Raw genomic sequence first — 16,476 nt, forward strand, 5'->3', positions numbered from 1 at the left:
TAAAATCATACGAGTATTTTGAACCGTATAAGCAATATACATAGTATTATGATCAAATCTTGTTTATATCATTATTGTCGCTCAATTTGAACAATAAACAAAAAAAAAAAAAAAAAAAAAAAAAAAAAAAAAAAAAAAAAAAAAAACTAGTATTTCATTTTTGGTTAGCCGACAAGTTGCAAAGAAGAGGAACAACACCTCTCTCCCTCGCACCCAAACACCAAACGATCACCCCCGTCTGTTATTACCAAACACCCTCGTTTTTTTCTTCTCTCTCCTATTTTTATTATTTCCTTCCATTTCTTCTCCTTCACTACTTCTTCTTCCTCCTCCTCCATCACATTCTCTCAATTTTCCGCTGCGATCGATCTGCAATCTTCAGCAGCAGCAGCAGTATTCATCAATGGCGAGGGCTAGCACTGGCCCCGCTTACCCTGAACGCTTCTACGCTGCCGCTTCTTACGTCGGTTTCGCTGGATCTCCTGATTCCTCCGCCTCTAATGCCGTCGTTTCTAAGTTCAATAATGAAGCCGCTCTTTTGCTTTATGGTCTTTATCAACAGGTTTTACTTTCTCCATTTTGTTGTTCAATTTTGGTTGTGATTGTTTTTGTTTTGATTTGGATTTTTGTGGATTTGTTTGTAATTTGATTGATTTGTGAATTGTGTTGGAATTTTGTGTGATTTGATTGGATTGTACAGTAGTTGGATCTGATTTGTGTTTCTGGAATTCCAGCTCTTGAATTTGTGTTTTTAGGTGTTGAGATCAAATGATATGATTGAATTTTACTACGATCTTGATTTTGTTTAGTGATTTAGGTTTGGCATTGGATTGTTCATGTACCGTAGATCGAAAGCCGCTCTTTTCTATATTGAAATGGCAAATTATACTTGTTTGTACTTCCTGTTAATGGTGGACTGTGGAGTAGGAGATAGCTGTTTTGTATCGGATTGAGGGCGAAGTGCAAATATCTACATTGTTATCGCAATAGGCGGAGAGGATGGGGTAATGTATTTCCATTTGAGTGAGGTGTTCGATGTGATGATTTCATAATGCCGAGTTGAAGAATTGCACCACTAGGGGCTGATAGTGATTTTTTAAGATGCGTTTATGATGTATTTTTATAAATTGGAGGTTTTTGGAGAAATGAATTGTTGAAACAAATGGAAGGAAATTTTTGTCAATACATTACATATAGCTCAATGTTGACTTAGGACTATGTACTAATGTATTACATATCATATAATTGTTTCAACCATTAAAATATGTAGAAAGCAGAGATAGGGTAGCTTTTTAATATTTGGCAAGGTCTATGAGAGTTAGTGTGATTGTGTGATGTGCCTTTTAGGTTGATTTATGCATCTTAGTTGGGTTTGGATGTTTTGTCCTAGAGTTTATGGTTGTTGATTACTTTGACTTTTGTTGAGGGTTCAATTTTTATTTTAATTATAATCTGCTTTGGTTGCAGGCTACTGTTGGACCATGTAACGTTCCGAAACCAAGTTCTTGGAGTCCTGTGGAGCTAAGCAAATGGAAAAGGTTTGTTGTAGACATGTCTTATACTGTAGCCTTTTGAATTCACACAGCATTGACAAAATAACATCTTTAATTAAGGAGGCCATAGGTCTATCCAAGCTGGTCCTGTTTTTATCCTTGAATTGCACATGTCGTGTTGATGCTGACATATGTTTTTGTCACTTGGAAGACCATATAGATGATTAAGATATGTTCATTCGCTTTACTAATGCTCTCTTATGTTGTTCTTTGTTTTACATGTATCCAGTTGGAGTGGTCTTGGTAATATGGCACCTGCAGAAGCCATGCGCCTATTTGTGAAGATTTTAGAGGTTTTAACTTGCCTACTTTTCTATGCCGTATGCTGTAGATTTCAATTTATATCAAGAATTCAATGTGATCGTCTGATGCATTATATTGATTTATAGGAAGAGGACCCAGGCTGGTATTCAAGAGCTGAAGTGTCGGATGCAGTTGTTGACGTGCAAATGAATGTGAGTTTCCTTGGCTTGTATATTTTCAGATTGTCATATGCCTTAAATGAATAATTTGCATTCCGTGTCCTCTCTCCATCAAAAAGAATTTCTTGTTTGATGAGCAAAGGTCTAAGTTTGTAAAATTTGACAATTAGTACTACGTATTAAATAAAATATGTAGATCTTAAACTTGCAATTATAGTTTATGGAAAAATCTTGTACGAGATAGTCTCTTGCCATGAGACGGAAAATAACACGTGTTTTCTATAAATATTTTCCCCACAATGTGCTAGTCAAAATTCACCCCTATTTTACCTTATGTGACTCGAACTCGGGATATCCATGTGTGGCACAACAAGTGTCCGACTCGCCTATTGTGTGAAAGTTTTCCATTATTTTTAAACTAAAATGATGTGTTTAAGTGTCCTATCCACGTCTGAGTGTCGATGGCATGACATGGGTGAGGTAAAATGAAGAGTCCGAATAACATAGATTATACCCTATTAGTCATTAGTCACCCATGTCTTACTTACTATACACTTAGGCCAGTATTACTCATATTTAATGCTTATTTAATTGTTTGATCAAGTATATTTAAGAAAATAATTCTATATACTCCCCCTATCCCCAAATAAAGGTCCCATTTGTCTTTTACACGTGTTTTTAAGAAGGTCAATAAAACTTAATAACATAATGGGGTTTTGTTCATTATATTTTTATGTAAAAACACGACAATGGGTTTTGGTTGTTTAAAAAGTAAATAAAAAAAATAGATAAAAGTGAAATGAGGCTATTTTTAGGGACAATATTTTGGAGAAAATGAGACTTTTATTTGGGAACTAAGGAAGTAATTTATTTTAACTATAATAGTAGCTCTCTAATGTAACTATATAAGTTGCAATTCATAAATGGACTTAGTGTTAGAAGGCTGCAATAAAAATCAAAATGTGATGCTCAAGCTCTAATGGGAGTATTAATGTATCTCGATCTCCACTGCTCCACATATGTTACTCATCGTTGGGTGCTTGTTTCTGACATGAGCTTGTGTCTGACATGGCTGTTTTGTGAAATTTTTCCATAACTTTGGCACAAATTGAAGTGTTGGAGACCTTGAAGTGTCCTACCAAGTACCAATATCGGTGTGTTAAGAGTCTGACATGGTTATTTGAGGTGAAATGAAGATTCCGAGCAACATAGATCTCCACTCACCCCTGATTGTGTTTATCAGTACTTTATTTCGATTGCAAATACTGCACAAATTAAAGGTTGGAACTTCCATCTGAGTTTCCCGGGGAATGTTAAAGTCATATATATGAATATAAGTACAAACCATTATTATGGTACTGTAGGCATTCATATATTGACAGTTTGATGTGCCCACATGAATCATGTATATAACCATGAATTAAACCTCCTAATCAACAACTGCTTTCATATACCCTACATTGAAAGCAAGAAACAAAATATCTTCTTCAGAAATTACATTATAGCTGCCTTCTCACAGTTTTCAGTGCCTTGCATTATCTTTAGTTTTTGGTGCTATGCATTTATTATGGTTTGCCCTTGTATATTATGAAAATTTTGTGACCCTCTGTGTTATTGTCCAGTATCTGTTTTTATATTCTCAAATGGTTACTTGGTGTGAACATTTTGAGAGCTGAAGAAAGCATCCTGAAACAATTAATGTGGTGGCACTTTTGTTCAGTATTAAGGCTCCATCTGCAATATGATATTTTATTACTGGTATAATTATTCTTCTGAACCCTTCTAATTGTTTCTGTTTCCCCTTGGCTTAGCATGACTCAAAGAGTGAGGAAATCATTGAGAATGGCAGTGCTCATCCGGAGATAAAGACAGTTTCCACTGAAAATGGAAAAGTAGTAGAATCTCAGGATAAGGATGTTGTATCTGAAGGTCTTGGATCAATTAGTGTCTACGATCAATGGGTTGCGCCTCCTGTTTCTGGCCAACGACCTAAACCCCGATATGAGGTATTGGCTTATGATAGTGGTCTATTTTACATCTGTTATATTGTGCACTCTTCCTTCTATACAAAGGGTTAGATTTATAAGGGTAGGCGAACATTCTATTTCTCCTGTTCAATCTTGATCTAAAGATTGGATTCTAAATTTGCAGCATGGATCAGCTGTTTTAGGGGAGAAGATGTATGTCTATGGAGGAAATTACAATGGCCGGTATCTTAGTGATCTTCAGGTAATTTTATTCACATATCTGCATTGGTGTATCCTGGAGCATCCTGCAAATCATTGAATCTCCTCTTTGTCTTCTCTTACTACTGGGTACTATAAGGTTCAAATCCTTCATTTTGTTCGGCCCACTCCCCATGTGTGTTTTGTTAACTTAATCAATATTTTATAGGTTTTAGATATGAGAGCTTGGACCTGGTCCAGAGTGGAGGTCAAGAAAGGAGCTGAAACTACAGAAGTGGAGTCTTGTATCCCATCTATCCCTTGTGCGGGTCATACGTTGGTCAGTATTGGACCTATGTCTAAAATATGATGTCAATATGCCATGCTGAACATTTAGTGCAGAAGAAAATTGATGTCAGCTGTTGGTTCTTGCAGATAACATGGGAAAACAAGCTTCTCTCAGTTGCTGGGCATACAAAGGATCCTTTTGAGACAATCCAAGGTTCAAATCATATTGAAATATTTTTGGATTTAGAACATTACCCATAAATTTCTGCTGCTTTGAATGTTTAATTGCAATCTTTTGAAAAACTGTCATTGTGGATTGGCCTTTTGTAGTATTTTAAATCATGGTATTCAAAGTTTGGAATAGAAAGAGGGTCCCTCCCAGAGTTACTTGTTACGTGAGATCAGATTCAATACGATATGCAATTCGCTACCTAAGGCCAAAAATACCATTTATGTGCTATAATTCACTTTTGTCAACATGTGGTACACAGGGGGGTGGAGTTAGGTAACACTGGACCTCCCCCCTTCCCGTAACAGCTAATGGGCTGTGCGTATTGTCATAGATGGTCAAGCACTGTTTACTTTAAACTTCAGAGGAAGGGTTGTGGCGACCACCTTCATTTTCTGTTGTAATGTTACTGCTAGAAACAGAAACATCTATACTATAATTCTTGTTTGTAAAGTGCTTTGGGTATTTTCGGTGTAGGGTAGAGAGAAGATGATTTTTAAGAATGGCTGTGAAAACATCAAAGGAAAGCTGAGAAGCATATATTCAAATGTTAGGCTTGAAAAAAAAAAAAAAAAACTCATCCCATATTCTATGTCTCATTCCTTTCTAATCACTGCGCCAACAAAAATTACTATGGAAGTATTCATCCATACAATCTTGCCCTGTTCTTTTCAAAATATCATAATTAGAAAATGCTTCAGCATCGTGGCCTAAGTATTCTCTTCTTCTCCATGTACCTCGGTGTGATGAATAGAATGCGATGTGATGATTTGAAAATAGATATTTTCCACCATTTCCTTATGTTTGGACTCTAAATTAGTTTTCTGTTACACCCCCCTCCCTGCTGTCAAAATAATACTTTTTCTTTGGGAAACTTTAGAGTGCCTACTTATAGGTTATAGGTAGGGAAGGATTTAGATACGGTGATTTATCTGGAGACTATCAAAAGACTTGTATGATAAGACAGTGGAACAACCATCCAGAACACATCTGAACCCTTTTTCCTCCTGAATTTTGTCTGGATGTCTTAACTCCCTATTTCCTAAGCTGGTGAGGCTTATAGAAAACTGCGGTTTTGTAGAATGTACGAAGCATTCTTTTTAAATCTCCATCAAAACATTCCCAAGTGCTACTTTGGCCTTAGCAGGGCCCTTGCTCTTCTAAGATTAGGGGTGTTGTATTTTGGGAATTTTCTCTGGCAGAGGAGGAAGATATGCACTTGTCTATATGCTCTGATGTATGCGTTTAACTCTCCGATGTGGTCGTGATCGTGTTAACGGTCATGAAATCACTTTTGCGTGCAATGTAGATGATTTGCAGTAGTTGCGTCCTAAATTCTCAGTCACGGAATGCTAAAAACCTTTAAATGCGGTCACGGTGCAGCAATGTGGCCAAGATTTTAAACCATGCTCTGATGATGTTAAAATTTTGAGATTGGAGTTTATTTGGAGATGAGGATCAGAATATACTTTGCAGGTGCATGTATATAACCACTGTGTAGGTTTTATGGCTTGAGTAGTTGAGTGGAATGGTTGTAGTAGGATTGACGAAGCTTTTCTTTGGGATGGGCCGATGGGGGCTCGTCTTAGCTTTACTTCAGGTTCAATCTTTAATGAGGATCAGTGGTGTTGGCACTTACTTTTTTTCACTCATTTCCACTGGCCAACCCCATGTCTGCTGACATATGTAATTATTTTCTCCTGACTAACATTTTTGTTAATATTGAGGAAAGTTAAATATTTTCGGCACATTGGTTTTCTTGTAGTAGTTAAGACAAAGGTTGTAAGCTTTTAACACATACATGGAATTTCCGTCATTTTCTATCTTGGCTTATTTTGTCAAAGTAGACAGACCTTGTAATCTACTGCCTGAAATAGTAAAGGAATTGATGTGTGACTGATATGTGTTATAAGAGCAATCAACTAAACATTGGCTTTTCTAACTCTTGACTAGAATCTCTGATGAAATAATATCAAGTCTTAAAACTTTGATGCTTTACATATATTGGATAATGCATAATCTTTTCTTTTTAATTTTTTTTTTTTTTTTTCTTGACAGTGAAAGTTTTTGATCCACAAACATCTACTTGGTCAATCCTGAAGACATACGGAAATTCACCGGTAATCAAAATAATTCTGTGATTTTATTTGTTATGAGTCTTATGGCAGTGAGATATCTTGCTGATCGAATTTGGAGTGATGACATCATAATTAGGGGTTTGATTCCAGTATTTTATTTCATGTTCATAGTCTTAACCTTGGGAACCTTTCTAGTCCCTTTTTTCTCGTGAGTGCATTTCAATCTACACCTGGTTATTCGGTGGGCTGGGTCTGGGAGGGACATGAGTGGGTCAGGTCATTAGAGTGTTGAGTTGTAAAGGGTCAAAGTGGTTGGGACCAAAACAGGTCGTCAGTAACTGGTCAATAGTGGACGGGCAAATAAATCAGAAAAAAATGAAGAGAGACAAAAATAAGCACTTATGAATTAGCTGTTTTTTTTCTTTGAAATACATAAAACTTAACTATTTTCCTGTACAAAATTATTGGAATATTGTTGTGGCCCTATATTGACCCTGTCTAATATGGTCCATGCTTATTATAGTCCTATCCATTAAAAGCCCTCTTTACCTGGCCCTAACTCTATACCCATGGGCTACCCTGGTTAATCATACCATCTGACTGAATTTTCGGTTACTATGGGGTTTTATGGCCAAACTTTCAATATGCTATAATTAGAATGAAAATTTATCATATATATTGAGCCAATATCCAATTTTTTTTTTTTTTTTATTTTTTTATTTTTTTTTTATGAGTTTCCCTATGCATCTTTCTTTCTTTCTTCCGTCCCAAATGATTTGGTACTTTACTTTCCTTTCAAATTGTATATTGGTTGTTCAGGATAGAAGATTTAGAAGTCATTTAAAAGCAATAGTTGTGTATGTGTCTTCTTTATTTTATGGTGACTATATATCAGTGCTTGATTTTTTTTTTTTTTTTTAATGATATATGTGCAGTTTGTTTAATTCTGGGACCATGCATTTGTTGCAGGTATCTCGTGGGGGCCATTCTGTTACCCTTGTGGGCAACACCTTAGTTATTTTTGGTGGTCAAAATGCAAGCAGAACTCTCTTAAATGATCTTCACCTTCTTGACTTGGAAACCATGACATGGGATGATTTTGATGCAGTGTAAGTGGTTTTGCTTGTTTGATTAAAACAAACTTTTTGTCATTAGTTGTCAAATGAATAAGATGTGCAAAATGTCAAAGCCACGGATGACATGGATATGTTAAATATTGATAAAATTTGGACTTCCTATGGATTTTCAAAGGCATAATTAAGTTTCTCATCTCTCATTGTACTGCATGTTCCATCTTTATGGTATGCACACACAGCTCTGTAACATGTTAGATAATGATCTAGAAAATTTTCGCAGTTTTACTAGCCTAACACATTGTTAAATTATTATAGGGGTGTGCCTCCATCTCCAAGGTCTGATCATGCTGCTGCAGTACATGCAGAACGTTACCTCCTTATTTTTGGTGGTGGCTCTCATGCTGCTTGCTTCAATGATTTGCATGTTCTTGATTTGCAAGCTGTAAGCCTTCACATCTCTGATTTCCCTGTTTTGTGATTTTGCTTTGCTCCACCTATATATCCTCTTTGATCTTGTAGATGGAATGGTCGAGACCCACCCAGCAAGGTGATATACCTACTCCACGTGCTGGACATGCAGGTGTGACTATTGGAGAAAATTGGTTTATTGTTGGAGGAGGTGATAATAAGAGTGGTATGTATTTAGCAACTTATGTTTTCTGAATTTTAAGGGTGCACTCTGTAATAGACTAAGGCTGTATTTGCATCAATTAAGAGAGAAGGACAGATTTCATTCAACAATAACAAAAGAGGGATACAAGTAACTTGAGGTTACTACTCTCCAAGCAACTTGAGGCTGCTAGTCTCCAAGTTTCCTCACAAATTTCTGAATGCCCTCTAAATTGCTCCTACTAAATTACTTATACTAATGGTCATGTTGACCTTAGAGATTACATGTGAATACTAAGCTTAAAATAGAAAAAACCAAAATAGAACATACTAAAAGTTGCTTGCTTCCATTCCTTCTTCTCTTTCTTAATTAAACTTGTCCTTTAGCTCATTGGAATTGCCCTGCTCCTTGTTTGCTGCTTCGTTGTTGATGACCTTGCTTGACTCTTCTAGTGTAGACTTTTATCGGTTGACCCGAGTTCATCACACTCTTTCTTTGGTATTTGCCTGAATGTCTGATGCTGCTCGGATGAACTTTTTACCATTTCCAAAGCTTAAATATATAAATGGAAAGTATGATCTCCTGGGGTTCCTATAAAATTAACAACATTAATCAAGTATGTCTGTGCGCACATGTATGGAGGAAATTTTGGGTAAAAAGGCTTTTGTCTGTATAAAATATCTCTTTTAAAAATTCTATTTTTCAAACAGTAATTTATTTGGCTTGCTTGGTTTGTCGTGTTAGTGCATGTAATCTTATTTGTCTATGGTAAAAAAAGGCTTGTCTGTATAAAATATATAGCTCTTTCAGAAGATCCTTTTTAAAAACAGCAATTGTACTTGGCTTGCTTTTCTTTCTTCCTTGATCTGCCTTTTTTATTCAACTTGAGAAGTTGAGAATGACTATTTAACATCTTTTGTAGCACTTATAAGTATTTTGTGCTATATTTGACAGGTGCCTCTGAGACTGTTGTTCTCAATATGTCTACACTTGTTTGGTCCGTTGTTACTTCAGTTGAAGGACGTGTTTCTCTTGCTAGTGAGGTAAGCTGCTTACTATATGATTGAAATATGTCTCAAATTACACTGTACTATTCTGTTTTCATGATTTACATAAGAACCTACTATATCTTGTCTCAATAAAACAGCTCTTATTCACATGCTTCTTTGAGCAGGACAATGTGTCATACATTTTCTTCTTTTTCAGGGTGTAAGCTTGGTTGTGGGCTCATACAATGGGGAGGATGTTCTGGTTGCTTTCGGAGGTTATAATGGCCGCTACAGCAATGAGGTCAGTATGCTCTTCACCTGTTGAAGTGTTTGTTTTTGACTTAGAATGAATATGTATTTTTCTTTGTACATCTATCTTGATATTCATCATCTTCTGGCAGGTTCATGTTCTCAAGCCTAGCCACAAATCTACATTGCAATCGAAAATGATAGATACAGCTGGACCTGGCAGTGTCTCTGCTGTGCATAATGCCACAAATGCCACTAGAGATTTGGAATCCGAACTTGATGCAGGGCAGGATGGGAAAGTAAGGGAAATCGTTGTGGACAATATTGATGGAGAGGTATTATAGGAACTTCAACATATTAGTAATTTCCTGGGATTATTCTGATGGGGGATGAATAGACTCAAAAAGTGATTATATGCACCAACTCTTTGTGACTACTTGGCTGACTTTTGTTCTTTTTCCATAGCTCTATTTGCAAAGTTATTCTATTTATTAACTCTAATATACTCTTTGCTGCTTCTGCCTTTTTTGCAGAAAACTAAAAACAAGAATGGTGGAGACCGTTCTATAGCAGTGATTACGAAAGAAAAGGAAGAGCTGGAATCTGAAATAAGTAAGGAAAAGTTGCTGAGTCAACAGTTGAAGCAAGAGTTGACAGAAGCTGAAAATCGAAATGGTGACCTTGTAAAGGTCATTGTCTCTCCATTTTTATTATTACCTATATATGTCTTGTGTTGCTCATTTATATCCTCTCTTTTTTATAGGAAGATTGTGTAGGTTGTTCAGTTGTTACTCTTTGACAGAGATTAGCGTAATGGAAAAGTGAAGCTGATTTTTTTTTTTTTTTTTTTTTATATTTAATGTCAAATTATACAAATGAATAGTGATTATGAAAATCTTTGGGATTGCAATTAAGTTTGAAAACCTGAAGTGTAATAGTTGCTGTTTCTGGATAGCTGGATAAGTTAGTGTAATGTTGATCCTAGTTATTTTGGTTGATGAATCTTTCCCCCTCCCTCCCCCAAAATGAAAAGAAAGTAAGCGTTTTGAAATTTTACTTCCCTTTTTTTTTCTTTTGGTGTTTAGAGAGCCACAAGGGCGGGTGATGAGAATCGATCCCAAGATCTCTTGGAACCGATAGGGGAGCTCTAACCACTTGAGCTATTCCTCACTCTCTCCCCTTTGTTCCTTTGAGTTGGCTACTCCTCTTTCTCCTTTTTTTCGTTTTGAACATACACTTTTAACCTTCTCAAGTCTCTACCCCACAAAATTACTTAATTACCTACATGCATACATTAAACTAGTATATGAATGTGTGTTTTTTTATCCTCTCCCTTGCACCCACTTGTTTTTACCAGTCTCCTTCCTTTATATGCGTTCAATCAGGCACTGTACATAACTTAAGTTGATGGAGGGAGTATAAAGTGTAAAGAAGTCAATTGAAATTTTATAATTTGCATACATCTTTGTTGAATTAACAAAACAAGAAACTGCAGGGTTTGAGATAGTTTAGTGGTTGGCTAGTATTTCCTTTCTACAGTTCTGTTTCCACCAGCTCCAACTTCTTGTATTGGGAGGTTCCAGTTGTATTTGGGATTTGGCTTTTCCTTTCGATACTACAAGTTAAGTGGGAAAAACCTTAGAGATCTTTAGCAATCTTCTTGTCCAAATGAAATGAGTAATGGAAAACCTTAGAGATCTTTAGCTATCTTCTTGTCCATACAACAAGAACACTTGCTTTTATTATATACTCCACTATGTGATGTAAAAAATCCTTTGTTATTGGTTCTTGGTATAAAATTGTATGTTCATGTCATGGGGTTCCAATTTTTTTTTTAGCTGGGTCAATGGGACATTATTAATTCCAAGAGTAGTGTTTTCTTCAGAAGTGGGTTCTTTCTATGTTTTTGGTTTCAGTATTTAATTTTTAAATCTTGAATTGCAGGAGCTCCAATCTGTACGTGGTCAGCTTGCTGCTGAGCAGTCTAGATGTTTTAAGCTTGAGGTACGTAATGCCAGAATTTTTTGGTTTTATTGTACTTTTTTTCCAAAGTTTGATAGCTCTATTGGTCCAAAGTCCAAATAATATGATTATTATGTTGCTTGTATTAATTTCTGTGCAGTTTTATGTACTTAATTATAAAAAAAAAAAAAAAAAAAAAAAAAAAAAAAAAAAAAAAAAAAAAACAGCTCATGAATATACTACCTCCGTTAACAGTTATTTGCAACAAAGGGGGTCTGCGCGGACTCCTAGGCAAAAGTTTTAAATCATGATTATTTAAAAATAAGGGTATGTGATTAAGTATAATCCTACCTGAAAAAAAAAAAACACAATTAAACAAAAACCATAACCACCGAAACCCAAAACCACTAAACCCAGAACTACCACCAAACCACCGGAAACCACCAGAATCACCGAAACCCAAAACCCAAAACCACCACCAAAATTACCGAAGCCCAACCACGAACCCAGCCAAAATCACCTCGAACCAAAACCCAACCACGAACCCAGCCAAAATCACCACGAACCAAAACCCAACCACGAACCCAGCCAAAATCACCACGAACCAAAACCCAACGGAGCACCACCACGAAGAGCCACCATGAACCAAAACCCAAAACCACCACGAACCAAAACTACTGAAAACCACCACGAATCAAACCCAACCAAAACCACCAAGAACCCCCGAAACCGTTCGACTACCACCAAGAACCACCAAAAATCACCACGAATCAATTACCCACCCACAAACCAATTACCCACCCACGAACCACCTCCACAAATCTGCAAATCCACCCAAAAGCCACCAAATCCAACCAAGAATCAAGAAAACCAACCACAAATTACCAAATCTGAAACCTACTAGAAGGATGGATTGGAATTTGAAGAGAGATGAGAAATAAAGAAGATGAATTGAGAGATGAAGAAGAGAGAGAAAGATAATGGGAGATGAAATGAAATTAATCTGATTATTAGGGTGGGAAGGGTTAGATAATTAATTTAGATTAAGGTTATAATGTTTTGTAATTATGTGCAGTATAAGTGCTAATAATTTTTAAGTGAGGGTATTTTAGTCAATTTAATAGAAAAAAGTTACTAAAATAGGAAAGAAATAAGTTTGTTGCAAATAATAGTTAGCACCCTTTTTTGGTAAATGTTGCAAATAACCGTTAACGGAGGTAGTAGATTTGTTAAACTATGTTTGATAGAAAAGAAAAAAAAAAAAAAAAAAAAAAAAAAAAAAAAAAAAAAAAAAAAAAAAAAACACTTCAGATATTTGATTTTGTTCACTTTCTCTCAAGGATTTAAATAGCTGATCTTCCCTTATATTTTATGCATTAGTTAAAACAAGTTAAAGACAATGGGTAGAAAATTACTGCTACTTTAAAATAGGGATAATGGTGGTTAGTTTTAAGTAGTTGCTTCTTGGTTTTTTGCCAGTTTCCCAATCAGAAAAATCAGGTTTTTTACCCTGAGATCATGAAATTTGTGAGACCATATAAAAGGGTGTACATGATATCGTGAGCCTTATCTGATGTCTTTGATATGCTTTCCCTGGACTTTTCTGACATAATAAAGCTGATTGCTAATTGTAACTTGGATTGGCAGGTTGACGTTGCTGAGTTAAGGCAGAAGCTACAAACAATGGAGCAATTGGAAAAAGAATTAGAGCTCCTGCGCAGACAGAAGGCGGCTTCTGAACAAGCAGCCCTAAGTGCAAAGCAGAGACAGGGTTCTGGTGGAGTATGGGGTTGGCTTGCAGGATCCCCCGGTCAAAAAGAGGATGATGCTTGATGATTCGAAGTACAAAATATTGGTAGTTTTTGTTTGTGATTGATTCATTGCTCTGTGAAATTCAGTTTTGCTTTTTCCTTCCGGTTTTTCTAATTTTTTGGTCTGAGGATAATAATTATTACTTATATTTTTTCCTAGTTTAAAATCGAAGGTTCTGGGGTATACAAATTGGAAAACCCTGTATACAAAAGGCGTTAGTCGCATCTGGGTCAGCATGCCTGTAGACTGTAGTAGTAGTATGTAATGTAATACAGAAGTAAAGACTACCTGAGAACTAAGAGGGTATACAAGCATTTCTTATTTTTTGGTTTAATTACTGGGACGATTATTGTGTACCACTGTGTAGTCTTTCTCTTCTATCAAATGCAAATGCTATGGAATTTCCTGACGACACAATATGTGCTGGGCATGAATGAATTGGTTCTTCATAAGTTCTATATCCATCATAATGTTATTATTTAAAATTCATTTTTAACTTTTAAAGTAAGGTCTCTCAAAAAATAACCTCATGTTTAATCTCTATTGCGTAGTATAAAGTATAATTAAATTATGGTTTCATAATTTTTTTTTTTAAATGTATAAACTACTTAGGCATGTATCATCAGGCCAAAAAAAAAAAAAAAAAAAAAAACGTTTAAACTGAGTTTATTGATAATTATATTCAATTACAATTCAACTAGTATTAAATCAACTACGGAGTATATTAGGGAAGCTTAGGAGAACCTGCATCAAGTGGGAAACTTCTAATGCATAGCTTAGTGATAACATTTGTGGTATGAACATGGAGTTGTACCGCTAATCATCCACTCGGCCTCGGCCAAGATTTGAAGAGCTAACCTTCCTTGACAATTGACGATAATACTGCACTTTGAAGAGCCAACAATATTACGAGCATGGTAATAACCCCAAAATTGGATACTAAAATCATCCAAATTACTTTGTTGTATGCTTGCCATTGTTGCCAATAAGTCATTGGCAATCACGTAATTCACGGTCACGTCTTTCAGGTCCATAACTATTTTATTAGTACTACTCTTGCTCCTTAATTTCCTTTACACTGTTGTTGTTTAACTGTTGTAGATGAAGTAACTAATTTACCGCGATATTTGAGTGATAATCCATCGATGGTCAAGGGTATTGTGGATTCTATAAAGGAGTACATTGAGAGGGTTAAGTTTGCATTGGCTCTTGTAAAGTTGTTACCACTCGAAATTCCCATAGATAATGTGATCAGTTCAAAAGACTTGACCGTAAACTCAACCTTCTTCAAGTGTTGTTGATCAATTTCATCCTCATGTTTACCAATTTCATCAAGTTTAATAACCGTCACGACACACACGACGGTTATGACGAGTAAAGAGACAGCACAAAGGCAGCAACAACACATACAGCTACAACATGTTGCGTCTTTAACATCTGAACTCGTAGGCGTACGCATTGTAGACAAAAAAACGCACTTTTACGGACTAAATTTAACAACCTATTGTGTTTTAGTACTACTATATACATACACAATTAGACGATTAAACTACCAAAAAATTTATAAAATGGAAAAAAGGAATCAGATTTCTTTGTTGTAATGATAATGAAACGAATGCATCATTTAGGAAAATAAGACTTTTACAAAATCTTTTATAATTGACTAATTGTATATTCTTCCCATCAATTATGGTTATTGAACATACTATTTGCTTCCAATTTCGATTAAGCAAGATATTTTTGTTATTAAAGAAATATTTGCAGGATATTTTCTATTTATTAAAGAATATTTGCAGGATATTTTTACATAATAGAAATGCATGCTTCCCAAAATCCAACCTTACTTTTACTTGATTGTGGATTACAAATTTGGATTTTGGAAATTTTCCCCTTTAAAAAAAACAGAGAAATTGGAATATTATCAATTTGGCACGACTTATTGTAATTGTATATTTTGATTGAATATATATATATATATATATATATATATATATATATATATATATATATATATATATATATATATATATATATATATATATATATATAGGAAGGTTCATGTAAGAACCCTCCTCTATATAAGAACTCAATCTTATATAAGAACCAACCTCAACCGTTCATTAGTTTTGATCTTACCATCTAAATTGATCCTTTAGTAATGGCATTTCTGTAATTCTTTACAATTTTTTTTTCCCTTTCAAACAAAATAAAACTCAAGGCTATTCCTTCTCTCCTCAACATATTCTCTAATTCTCTCCCCTCAGCATCTTCTCTCTCCTCAAAACTCAAATCTAGCCAAACGTCATCATTTTCATCAATGAATTCATACTCTGGTAAGTTTATCAATTCTTAAAAAATTCTGATTTCATTTTAATCCTTGATTTTTTTTCCAGATTTCTATTCAGATTTTCATGCGATTTTTAATTGCGATTTTTTGTTGCGATTTTTCTGTTTTTTTTTCGATTTTTCTTATTTTTGTTCGTACTTTCATCAATTTAGAGTTAACATCTTTAGATTTGTTCGTTTTTATTTTCAATTTGTTCGTTTTAATTTTCGATTTTATTTTTTAAATTTTTTTCCAGATTTTTTTTTTTTTTTTTTTTGTGAAATTGCTTGAGATTTTTCTCTGGATGTATGTGTGATACTATGATGAGAAGAGAAAATTTATTTAGAACAAAGCAATGGTGGATCTAATTCTTATGTTATAAAGTTCCTTTATATGTTATAAAGTTTTTCAATCTATGTTCCAAAGTTATCTTACTATGTTCTAAAGTTTACCTTATATGTTGAAGGTTTACTCTATATGTCCTTGTCTGCCATCAGTTCAACAAATAACAATGATTCCCCTCAGTTTTCATGTTTAGACAGAAAATTATGTTCCTATGCATCTCTCTGATGTTATGTCTGATGTAGAATAGTTCTAATTATAGTCTGATTGTTCTAATAGGATGAAATTTCAATACATGCTTTGTTTTTGTGTTCATTCATTATGAGTTTTATATATTTTTGACTTGTTTGCTGTTTTTGATCGAATTTTCGATGA

General features: G+C 34.9%; 1 protein-coding gene across 3 annotated transcripts; it reads left to right on the plus strand.

Moving 5' to 3' along the window:
• The first annotated feature begins 240 nt into the window (after positions 1-240).
• Positions 241-13,789, plus strand: LOC145574503 (acyl-CoA-binding domain-containing protein 4-like). 3 transcript variants are annotated; one of them, XM_081632311.1, is made up of 19 exons: positions 241-562; positions 1,468-1,538; positions 1,783-1,846; positions 1,943-2,008; positions 3,787-3,981; positions 4,127-4,204; positions 4,370-4,480; positions 4,576-4,642; positions 6,716-6,777; positions 7,705-7,844; positions 8,127-8,253; positions 8,331-8,445; positions 9,376-9,464; positions 9,628-9,711; positions 9,812-9,994; positions 10,193-10,348; positions 11,604-11,663; positions 13,269-13,476; positions 13,593-13,789. In XM_081632311.1, the coding sequence occupies exons 1-18, from the start codon at positions 404-406 to the stop codon at positions 13,452-13,454; spliced, it is 2,013 nt and encodes a 670-aa protein (XP_081488437.1). In that variant the 5' UTR covers positions 241-403; the 3' UTR covers positions 13,455-13,476; positions 13,593-13,789. The 3 variants fall into 3 exon arrangements, with proteins under 3 accessions (XP_081488437.1, XP_081488438.1, XP_081488436.1); XM_081632312.1 differs by having other exon boundaries at positions 13,269-13,463; XM_081632310.1 differs by having other exon boundaries at positions 242-562; positions 13,269-13,789.
• Positions 13,790-16,476: the final 2,687 nt, after the last annotated feature.

The sequence above is a fragment of the Chenopodium album genome, chromosome 13, assembly GCF_948465745.1.
Source record: "Chenopodium album chromosome 13, dcCheAlbu1.1, whole genome shotgun sequence".
NCBI lineage: Eukaryota > Viridiplantae > Streptophyta > Magnoliopsida > Caryophyllales > Amaranthaceae > Chenopodium > Chenopodium album.

Excerpts from the sequence above, each read along its gene's own strand:
- LOC145574503 (XM_081632311.1), top strand. The coding sequence starts at position 404 with ATGGCGAGGGCTAGCACTGGCCCCGCTTACCCTGAACGCTTCTACGCT. Across the intron at positions 4,643-6,715 it reads TCCTTTTGAGACAATCCAAG|TGAAAGTTTTTGATCCACAA; the intron begins GTTCAAATCATA and ends TTTTCTTGACAG. Across the intron at positions 6,778-7,704 it reads AGACATACGGAAATTCACCG|GTATCTCGTGGGGGCCATTC; the intron begins GTAATCAAAATA and ends CATTTGTTGCAG.